Below are 11,160 nucleotides of genomic sequence, written 5' to 3'. Positions count from 1 at the left end.
GAGAATTGAAAAGACATTCTCTGTATATCAAAGTATATCTCAATAAATGTAGTTTCTTAGAAAGCCAAATGCACCTTACTGTCTCTAGAGAATATTTATTTAAGATCTTGGTGCCCCTTTGGCCATATTGTTAGTGCCTCTCATACTATTACTTATGCAATTGTTATTTGTGTCCCTGATTATCTGTAACCCTTATGTGACATGAAGAAATATAAATTAAACTTACAAACATGAATTAAACTTGGAAAGAATGTGAAATGTAAAGAAAATTCCTTCTGATCACATTCTATGTCTGGCACTGTACAATTGTGTTATTATTTCTATTCTACTATTGGGAACCCTAAGATTCTTGGAAATACAGCTCTAAGGTCCTTAGAGCACAGACCCCTCCATCGTTGACCTCTCTTTTTCCCCTGCACAGCTCTGCCCATGGCTTCCAATGTCAATTATGGCATGGTAGGAGGACATGTGCTTCTCCTGGTTTTCTTCTCTAAATCAGTTAACCTTGTGAGTTGAACATTGGGATGACCAGAAGACCTGAATATCATACAGGACGATGACTCCCTCTCCCTCAAGAATGTGATTTCAGCCCTTTGCAGATGAGAGGAGAGAGTTACACTGAGCATTTTAAACAAAAGCAACTTTAGAGTTCCTATCATTCTATAACTCAACCCAGTCCAAAGTCCCTTGGGATGATCTTTATTACTTCCACTTCTAAAGTAACTAGAAGAGCTGGAGGCAGGCTGCGACTTTCTTGTTAGACACGTTCCAAGAGGGATATTCAAATGCCAGTACCTCTTGGCAGCCCTGTTTGTCCCTCTTATGAATAGTGTTTTTCCGTTCCAGAGATGGGTGAGAAACCTGCTGCTCCCAGCCCCTGCGACCACACACTCGGATGGTGACCACAAGAACAACCAGGTGCAAACTCTCGCCGGAGCTGGGCCTTGTCGGTGCACTGAGGAGTCCAGGAGCTTCCGGGAACCCCCTTGGCTCAATCCAGATCGTGAGAGGGGAATGTGTGGTGATGTGCAGTTGTGTCTGTGGGAGATGTGGGTTCTGAGAAACGAAGGGCTTGAGCTCTGGGTTACGTGGTGAGAAAACTCCTTTCCCTTTTGAAAGTTAAGCCACAAGTATATTTGTGGTCAAAATAAATAAACAAATGATTGAATTAATTCCAATAGATTGGCTGAGAGGAGTGGACAAATTTTGTCTAACTTTATTCCTCACTATTGAACTCAGGGTTTTCAATTTCAAGAGAGTTCTGTTGGGAGGGTAAATACACAAATAAGCAAGAGAGTGCATAGGACACAAGTGAACAGTTTACAGTTTTCTACACCTGCTGGGGACACTGGTTTTCAGAAAGAAGAGAGGGAAGGAAAACCCATTGGGGTAGATAGGAGTTGGTGGGTATTTGTCTTAAGGTCTATGAGGGAAAACAGCCAAAAATCTGCATATAAAAGTAAATGTTCAAACAGGAGATTGTTTCCTAAGAAGTTTCACTCTGCTGGCTTTCTCACCAACTTCCTCTACAGAGCACCTCATTGTCACAGGGAACAGTTCATATTTCCAGCGTGCTCCACTTTCTTCTCTGAAGAATATGGTGTGTTTTCCTGGCTATTCTCCGGCTGGCTTCCTCCTCCTTCTCCTTCAGGCGTCCAGATGGTGCTCAGCAGGTCAGTGTTCTGCCTCATGCTTTTTATTTATTGGCGTGTTTCAGTGGCTCTTCTCATATAATGAAAAAACTTGGTCATCCATCACTCACAACTCTGCCCCCTCTCAGAGACAGTTACATCCTAAGGAGTCTGTGGCTGTGTCTGTTGCTAACAGGAGGGTTGAAGTGTCCAGCCAAGAATGGGAGTGTTCTCCTTCATATCAATGCCCTTTCCTCCTTTGAGCAGACCTCATAAAACTCATAGCTGTAATATTTATCTAAACATTTATTGAGTATGGGTGATTTTAGCCTGTTTGATTTTGATGTAACTGTTGGTTAAAATATACTTTGTAATGTTCACACTGCCAAGAAAACCCAAGTCTGAGTACAAGGAATTTGGACTCAAGATCCCTAAGCTCTATATGGTTATGTTCTTGGACAAATCATTTATTCTTTCTGGAACATGAATCCTTCTTTCATAAAATAAAAGGAGCCCTCAGGATGAAGTTTTTAGACTCTAAGTTTGGAGAGACACCAGCTATGAGATAACAATAATGACATTTTTGTTATCATCCCTTTAATTTGAGGACAGTTAGGCAGTGAGTATCAAAGTGTTTAATTCTCAAACATGTTGAATCTTCAGTTCTACAAGAATCTATCCTAAAGGCAAGCTCTCCCATCTGTATAATCAGGTAGAGCTGACTACATATACTAAAATGGTTGGATGTTCTCTATTGCAGAAATTGGTATATAATGATCCCATTTATGTGAAACATAATGATATTTTCCACTATACTGTGGTTATAAGCAATGTCAATACCTTTTCTTAAATTAAATGGCTTATATAACAGGTATGGCCAACAGCCCAGAATCAGTTAACTAAGGGCACACATCCATTGAGTTATACTAGTACCCTGGGTTTTACACAGGCATGGAAAAGAAAGAGGGACCACAGCCTCAGTGCAGCCTAATGGCCAATGTGATACTCCTTGCCCAGAACTGCCTGATCCACACTCCCTGGGACAGACTGGCCATGGGCTCCTTCTTCTAAGCTCATATACCCTTGACATTTGTGCTCCCTCCTCCTGGGTATCCACATAGCCATGGCTTGGGGAACTCTTCCCACTCCACAGTCGCTGCATTTGCAGGCCCTAAGTCCTCACTTTTCACAGGATCCACAATATTCTGGGCATCTGATAAGCAGTTTTGCCCAGGGAGTACCTGTCACTTTTTGGCTAATGGGATCTCTACAGTAAAATAACTTTCAAGCAAATGGCTGTAAGTGACTTTGTGAAAGAGCATATTTTAGAATTCAGACTAAGTTCCCATTTTGGTCCGCAGCATCCTCCTTCCCTCCCTTGGGGACTCCAGCTGTCCTCTCTGGCAGGCACTGCTCTGCCTCTTAACATCTGGAACCACTGGTCTCCAAGTCTTGCACCCCTCTCGGGAAAATATTTTTTATGAAAAAAGTTCTCTATGATTCTAAGCTTTCACAGTTATTTGAAAAACCAAAAAGGCCTACTTCACCTTATAAATTCTGCTTTTCATCTTGGTATAAAACACTATTAATCCTCCCCCCACCCCACCCCAACACACAGTAACCTAAATCTCAAGGTCAGAAACATCTACTTACCCCTAGGAGCAGAGTGCCGAGAGACAATGGGATGAATGAGGAGAGAAGAACCTTCCAATACTCCCCTTCTTGCCACAACAAAAAAAAATATATATTTGCTTAATAAGTTACTTTGCCATATTTAATTCTCAATAAATCTCTTTTCCATAGGTTTTACATAATTCATATATAAACACTGTTTTTAAGTGTGTAGAAAAAAAATATGTCTTCTCAAATGCAAACTGTCAACAATTGCTACTTCTGGGGACTACAGTTGAAGAAGTAGATTTTTATATATAAATAAAATTTAAATGTCTATTAATTTTTTGGAAAATAATACAAATAAGAAAGGAATATGTTTAGGTCCCTAAATAAAGAGATGCAGATGGGTCTTCCATCTCATGTTCCCTCACTCATTCCCCCAGTCTGTCTCTGATTTTCACGCAGTGTCCGAGTTTTCTGTGAAGGGACCAGATGAGCCCATCAATGTCTTGCTAGGGGCAGATGCCACTCTGCCCTGCCAGCTGTCCCCTGAGCAGAGTGCAGCCCACATGCACATCCGGTGGTACCGAGACCAGCTCTCCCCTGCTGTGCTTGTGTACCAGAATGGACAGGAACGAGGCGGGCAGCAGATGCTGGAGTACCGCGGAAGAACGGAGTTGGTGGGGGACTCCATCCACAAGGGGTCTGTGGCGCTTCTGATCCAACACGTCCGTGCCTCTGACAATGGCCAATACCAGTGTCGTTTTGAGGATGGTCACATCTCCCAAGAGGCCATTGTGGAGCTGCATGTTATAGGTATGTTAATTTGACACAGAGTGTATATGTCATGCTGTAAGGCAAAGAGAACGGTGAGGACATCTGGATTCCTAACCTAGTATTTCTTGTGACCCCTCCATCTGTTGCTATGCTACTTTACCTTGCAGAATGACAATTTCTTCAACTGTACAGTGAGGATAAGACTCTATACTCTATTTGCTTTTAAACACCAGTATTTCTGAAGGTGTTTTGGCAACCTAAAAATTCTGAATTAACTATTATTAATTCAGATAGGTACTGACACTCCCAAACATTAGTTTTTACCCAATCAGGAGAGAAAGACAACTAACAGAATTAAACTCCTTTTATTTTTAACTTTGTGCATTTTTTTCCTCTCTTTGGAATGACTCCAATGCTCTCCTAGTCCTAGAAGAATGCAAAGGCATTAAGCTGATTTCAAAACTGTTTCATAGGTTAGCCTAACACTGGCTGTGAGTGGTTTCTTGACCTCTGAGCTTCAGTTTACTCATCAGTCTAGTGAAGGGTATAGTTTGGCCTTCAGATTCAGGAAGTCCTAAGCCCCGAAGACCACAGGCCTCAGGCACGTGGCTTTTCTCCTCAGGTTTGGGCTCTGCCCCTCACGTTCAATTGATGGGGCCTGAGGATGGTGGGATCCGAGTGCTGTGCTCCTCAGGTGGCTGGTTCCCAAAACCCAGAGTGCAGTGGAGCAACATGGCGGGAGTGAAGCTACCAACCCTCTCTGAGTCTCAAACCCAAGATGGAGATGGGCTCTTCTATGTGGAAGCATCTCTTGTGGTCACAGACAGCTCCCTGGGAAACGTGACCTGCTCCATCCAGAATCCCTTCTCTGACCAAGAAAAAGTGTCAGCCATCTTCCTTCCAGGTCAGTGAGGCATAAACCCCAAGGCAGAGTTGGGAGTGTGGTAAAGGCAGAAAGGAGGGAAGAAGGGCTGGAGGGAGCCTTGGAGAGAGGGCAGGGCTTCCTCTAGGCTGGTCCTTACTGTGTTTCCCCTTCCCCTGTTAGAGCCTTTCTTCCCCAGGACATCTCCATGGAAGGCAGCCCTGGCTGGGACACTCCCTGTGTTGGGGCTCCTCCTCATCGGGATCAGCTACACTGGCTGGAGAGAACATCAAGCCAAAGAGAGAGAAGTAAAGAAAACAAAGAAAGAATCTCATGAAAGAGATCAGATGAGGAATGAAAAGGAAATGGCACTTACTGCCAAAGGTAAATCGGGGCAGCAGGGCAAGTCAGAGGTTCATGCAAAAGCTGGGGATACAGGTAGTATAAGGCAGATGCGGAAATGAAAGGTTGCGAAAGGACCCCAAGGAAAACAGAGGGTATCAAGAATTCCACTGAACTGAGAGTCTTGTGGAAAGGAGAAAACCATATGGGAAGCTAGGAGATCTGTGGGCAGAGGTCATGAGTCCTCCAAAGTGGGGCTCCTCAAACCACACCAGGCCCTTTCATGCCTCTGTGCTCTGACCTGTGCTGCTGTTTCTCCTTGTGGAATTGTCTTCCTAATCTTCTCTTCCTATTTGTCCTTCAAGAATAAGCTTCCGAAACACCTAAAAAAATCTTAGCTCCCATGAAGAATCGGCACTCCTTCCTCAGTGATCCCACGATACTTCCTATGAGCTTTTCTTAATCCTTGTCATTTTAGATTTGACATACATTTTTGTCAATATTTCATGCCTACCTGACTATAAGACCCCTAAGGGAAGGCCAAACTGAATTCATTTAGCTCCTCCCCGAACTCAGGAGCAGCTAAAACCCAAGTTGATGAATTTTACATCTCTTCCTTTTTCAGCGAACCTCGAGGCAGAGCTTGGTAAGTCTTGCTTCTTCTCATGCTGTGTTTAGAGTTTGTTTCCCTGTCACACGTGCTCTGGGTCTCTCACTGAGTGTTGTTTCTTGCAGAAGGGCGAAAGGCATTATACAATGAAGGTAAGAGACTCTGGGTTTCCCTCGCCACCTGATGTCCTGATGCCCAACACTTCCTCAGCTTCCTTCTCTTAGAGGGAATGACTCAAAGATTTAGTGGTGATCAGTGGAAGAAAAATAAGGGGAAGGAAAATGAACACAAGGCCCCAGATTAATGTTTCACCTGGATTTGTTCTGTTTTAGATTGGAAGAAGGCCCTGCTGTATCCTGGTAAGTAACTCTCTGGACTTAGATCCTGCCATCTGCCTCTGGTATTCTGAGTATAATCAGCAGAGACATAAACACACATATCCATTTGCAAACTGTGAAAATTTATTTGGTATCAATCTGTAGTATTTTGTATTTGGAGGCTCAAATAATCAATTGTTTTCCAGAGCTAAGGATAAAGGAGAAATAACTGCTAACTGGTAAATTCCACAACATGCCTAGGGTAGGACTCAACATGAATTGTGAGCCCATCCACTATGTAGAAGGAAGGAATAGAATTCAGAGTGATTTTGATGAGATTTGGGAAAAATAAAGAATACCCTATATCACATCAGCATTTCTATACTGTAAATAAAGTTTTAAAAAATTATATCACATTTTTAGTTTTTTGGTGAAGAAGATTGGCCCTGAGATAACATCTGTTGCCAATCTTCCTCTTTTTTTAATCCCCAAAGCTCCCCAGTACATAGTTGTATATCCTAGTTGTAGTTTCTTCTAGTTCTGCTGTGTGGGACACCACCTCAACATGGCTGGATGAGGGGTGCTAGGTCCTAGGCCAGAATCTGAACTGGCAAACCCCAGGCAGCTGAAGTGGAGCGTGTGAACTTAACCACTCCACCACGGGACTGGCCCCAGCAAATAAAGTTTAAAAGAGCACATAATGTACTATATTTTATATTTGGAAAAAAAATGTTATTTGTGATTTTACTTATCTTACCTATTCAAAATAAAGACAATAAGGTCAATATACAGTAACAAAGATTTATGTTTGAAAAAGTTTGAAAAACAATCTTTCAAAATATTTTAATATCATTTCTAAAAATATATTTATCTAGTGATAGAGGGAATTGGCTATTTTTATACCTTTTAATATCTGTGCCTTTGTATTGTGTGGGTTTACAAGTGTGTGTGTGCATGTGTAATATAGAGTTGGATCTCAAAAACATACCAGGTCATTTCTTAAACATATACTTGTGCAATGTTAACATGCCCGATGGTAGCATAAGCCATTATCTCTGAGCATGTGGAACTTAAAGTCCACCGGGAGAAGTAAGCTAGGAACCAGGCAAATAGACACAGCCTGATAAGTGCTTTGATAAAAGGAGGTCAGAGGAACCCCTCCCAAGGGTTAAAGTTGGTTAAGTAGTTTCTATTAAGAGTTTTCTTTCTTTTTTTTTTTCAAAGATTTTATTTTTTCCTTTTTCTCCCCAAAGCCCCCCAGTACATAGTTGTATATTCTTGGTTGTGGGTCCTTCTAGTTGTCGCATGTGGGACGCTGCCTCAGCGTGGCTTGATGAGCAGTGCCATGTCCGCGCCCAGGACACGAACCAACGAAACACTGGGCCGCTTGCAGCGGAGCACGCCAACTTAACCACTCGGCCACGGGGCCAGCCCCTATTAAGAGTTTTCTTCATGAGCTGCTTAAAAATGTTCCCATGATTCTAGAAGAGAGCGCAAAGTACTAAGGGTGAGGACATATGAGTTTTAGGCCCAACTCCGCAAATTATAGCTGAGGAATCAGGTCATTTTCTCTTTCTTCACCTTAGTCTCCTTATCTCTAAAATGAAAAGATTGGAATAGATTATCTGAGATGTCCTTCTTGATTCATATATTCATAGATTCTATACATCAGAGTGCTACACTTCTTACAGAAGGGCAGTTCAGTGAGAGATCATAGTGCTGCTTCTGTCAAGAATTACAGATATGTCCTTATCTGCCTATTGCCCCAAGACTCTATGAGAATATCCAATCTTTAAATAAAATCACAAGCCCTATCAGAAGAGAAGTGGCAGCAGGAAGAAGCACATTCAGTTCTATTCCTCATGAGGAATCTGTCTCAGGAGAAAGATATTTAAAAAATCTGATTAAAGGGATAAAAATAACGAGTCAGTTCAAAGGCCTTAGTCACAAGCTTAAGCTTTACTCTGAAGAGGTCATAGGCTGGAAAAACCCCAAAATAAAATAAAATGAAACGACATTCAAAGCTCTCATCCTCGGTGAGGAGAGTCATAAAGGTCTTAAGAGAACAGGCACCTAAAACACTAGACCTCATTCCAGGTGTTCTCCAAACCTGGTTCAGGCTGCAGAAGCTTATTGCCCCAGCATCAGGCTGAATTAGGGGATAATTCCTAAACTGGGATTGAGCACAGAAGTCATACCACATGTGTTATAGTCCCTGGACACTACCAGAGTTTGAGGGGCTTAGAGGAGAAAGTGAGGAGAGTTGAGAGGAGAAAGTGATGAGCCCAGGAAGGAAGCATTTTGCCTCTTTTTCATTCCCTGGATATGCTGCCCCCTTGGTCTCAATTTGTATTGCTCTTTTTCAGACTGGAGAAAGGAACAGTTCCAGCCTGGTGAGTGGTTCTTTATCTCTTGGCTTCCTCCAATCTGCCCTCTGATGTCCCATTTTTTCTTCCTAACATCATCTCTTGGCTTCCTCCAATCTGCCCTCTGATGTCCCATTTTTTCTTCCTAACATCATCTCCTAGTTAAAAAGATAGAGGCACCATTATTCTACTAAAGAGAAGGAAGAACATGAAGATCATTAAATGTTAGCCTGAACTGAAATTGCTGCTGGGATTAGCTACTCTGGTTGTGTTCTCACCTTTATATATTGGCCCAGCTTTTTTGTCTGTGGAGTCTACTTGGTTCTGAAACAGGAATTCACATAGTCCCTCAGCTGAGGAGACCTCCAGCTAGTCAAAAATGCTCAAAGTGGCAAGAGTAACTCAGCTTCTCTCTTTTTTTTTTAAAGATTTTATTTTTCATTTTTCTCCCAAAAGCCCCCCAGTACAGAGTTGTACATTTTTAGTTGTGGGTCCTTCCAGCTGTGGCATGTGGGACGCCGCCTCAGCATGGCCTAGAAAAGTGGTACCATGTCTGTGCCCAGGATTCGAACCAGCGAAACCCTGGGCAGCCAAAGCGGAGCTCTCAAACTTAATCACTCTGCCACAGGGCCGGCCCCCAGTCAGCTTCTCTTTTTTTTTTTTTTTTTTTTTAAAGATTTTATTTTTCCTTTTTCTCCCCAAAGCTCCCCAGTACATAGTTGTATATTCTTCGTTGTGGGTCCTTCTAGTTGTGGCATGTGGGACGCTGCCTCAGCGTGGTTTGATGAGCAGTGCCATGTCCGCGCCCAGGATTCGAACCAACGAAACACTGGGCCGCCTGCAGCGGAGCGCGCGAACTTAACCACTCGGCCACGGGGCCAGCCCCTCAGCTTCTCTTTTTAAAGAGCTCAGCTCACATGGAGGCTGTTGCTAACTGAGGAACATAGGTCTAATTTGTAGAGAATGTGGAAAGAACACTGTTCTCAAGTAAATACTGCAAGTCCTCTGCTCACTCCAGCACTCTCCCAGGAAACTGATAGTAGCATAGCCAAGATCAGATGAGATCAGTAGCCTGGAACCCATGGTGAGAGCACATGTAACACCCCAGCTCCACCTCCCCCAACCAACACACATTCAGAGGAGAGGTGTTCTTTCACCAGTGGATCCACATTTGCCCTGTTTTGTTAAGGTTTCCCCTGTACAACAGCTTTCTGAAATACACAATGTTGGCCATTTCCTTTCCTTTTTTTCCCCTTACAGCCCCTGTGACTCTAAGTCATGAAATCTTTCACCAGAACAATTCTGACCCAGAGAGAAAAGAGAACTTCAGGGAGGGAACACAGGATCTATCTCTCAGTAATAAGCAAGAAGACTGCAACCTTATCACACTTACTCAGGAAGGCTTCAGTTTCTGGAGACATTTTTGGGAGGTGGACATTGAAGACATTGATGAGTGGACTCTAGGCATTTATGAGGAGCCAATAGAGAATAACAAATATCTACAAAAGAAGAAATACAGAGTCTTAGAGAAGAAGGGATGTGAATACAGGGCTCTCACCTATTGTCTACAAGATATTTCTCTAGAAAAGTCTCTCCCGATAGAAAAGTGTCCGCGAAAGATTGTGATTTTCCTGGATTATGAGGATGGTGATATTTCTTTCTACAACATGACTGATGGTACCCACATTTTCTCCTTTACCCAAGCAAGCTTCTCTGGGTCTGTCCATCCTTACTTCAAACTTAAATCCATGGAAATGTCTTCATCTGCACAATATTAAGTAACTTAGAGGAAGAACCTATGCTATGAAGACAGTCGCCCATTCTTCGTAAACCCTGGGGCTTCAGTCCTGATGGGGAGCCTCAAGCCCACTGATTATGAGGCCTCTTGGTCTAAGTCTCCATGAGTCTCCATAACCATAGTTTCTGACCACATCAGGCACTGTTTCTTAAACATTCTGCAGAGAAGAATCTTTTTTTCTTGTTATTGTTATGAATGATGTTTCTTGCTTTATATCTACTATATCACAGACTGATGATTTTCTTCAATGAATTACTGGAAAAATGAAGTGAATAAAAAACAAAGCCATACAATTACAAGTGCTAGTTATTTTATGATTATGTTCAATATGCCTAAAATAATTCTGTCAGTTTGCTCTAAAAGTTTTTTAACACTCTATGTCTGTATTTGTTTCATAAATAACTGGTAAGAAAAAGTTTGTAGATAGGTACTGGTCTGTGGACCACACTTTGAGTAGCACAGCTAAAGCCATATTCAAATGAATAAAACTTAAATAAACCTCCTCACATTTCTCAACAGTAGCACAGAATAAAACTGACATTGATTAGAGTACTGGAATTGTCTTGTCCCAGTAGCAGGGAATAACTAGTGCTAGACTATAAAAACTGATCCAGGGGCCGGCCCTGTGGCTGAGTGGTTAAGTTCGCATGCTCTGCTTTGGTGGCCCAGGGTTTCTCCAGTTCGGATCCTGGGCACAGACATGGCACAGCTCATCAGGCCATTTTGAGGCAGCATCCCACGTGCCACAGCTAGAAGGACCCACAACTAAAATATACAACTATGTACTGGGGGAATTTTGGGAGAATTATGTACTGGGGGAATTTTGAAAAAAAAAGATAGGCA

General features: G+C 42.5%; 1 protein-coding gene across 1 annotated transcript; it reads left to right on the top strand.

Moving 5' to 3' along the window:
• Positions 1-780: 780 nt before the first annotated feature.
• On the top strand, positions 781-10,602 carry LOC103544280 (butyrophilin-like protein 1). Its single transcript, XM_070584306.1, has 10 exons — positions 781-918; positions 1,533-1,673; positions 3,711-4,061; positions 4,645-4,926; positions 5,068-5,268; positions 5,852-5,872; positions 5,962-5,988; positions 6,169-6,195; positions 8,520-8,546; positions 9,780-10,602. The coding sequence occupies exons 2-10, from the start codon at positions 1,598-1,600 to the stop codon at positions 10,295-10,297; spliced, it is 1,530 nt and encodes a 509-aa protein (XP_070440407.1). The 5' UTR covers positions 781-918; positions 1,533-1,597; the 3' UTR covers positions 10,298-10,602.
• Positions 10,603-11,160: the final 558 nt, after the last annotated feature.

Source organism: Equus przewalskii, chromosome 19, assembly GCF_037783145.1.
Source record: "Equus przewalskii isolate Varuska chromosome 19, EquPr2, whole genome shotgun sequence".
Lineage (NCBI taxonomy): Eukaryota > Metazoa > Chordata > Mammalia > Perissodactyla > Equidae > Equus > Equus przewalskii.
This window is presented reverse-complemented; position numbering and strand designations above follow the sequence as displayed.

Bases quoted from the DNA above. Each gene is read 5' to 3' on its own strand.
- LOC103544280 (XM_070584306.1), top strand. From the start codon at position 1,598: ATGGTGTGTTTTCCTGGCTATTCTCCGGCTGGCTTCCTCCTCCTTCTC. The intron at 5,873-5,961 runs GTAAGTCTTGCT...TGTTTCTTGCAG, and splicing joins GAACCTCGAGGCAGAGCTTG to AAGGGCGAAAGGCATTATAC. The intron at 6,196-8,519 runs GTAAGTAACTCT...GCTCTTTTTCAG, and splicing joins GAAGGCCCTGCTGTATCCTG to ACTGGAGAAAGGAACAGTTC.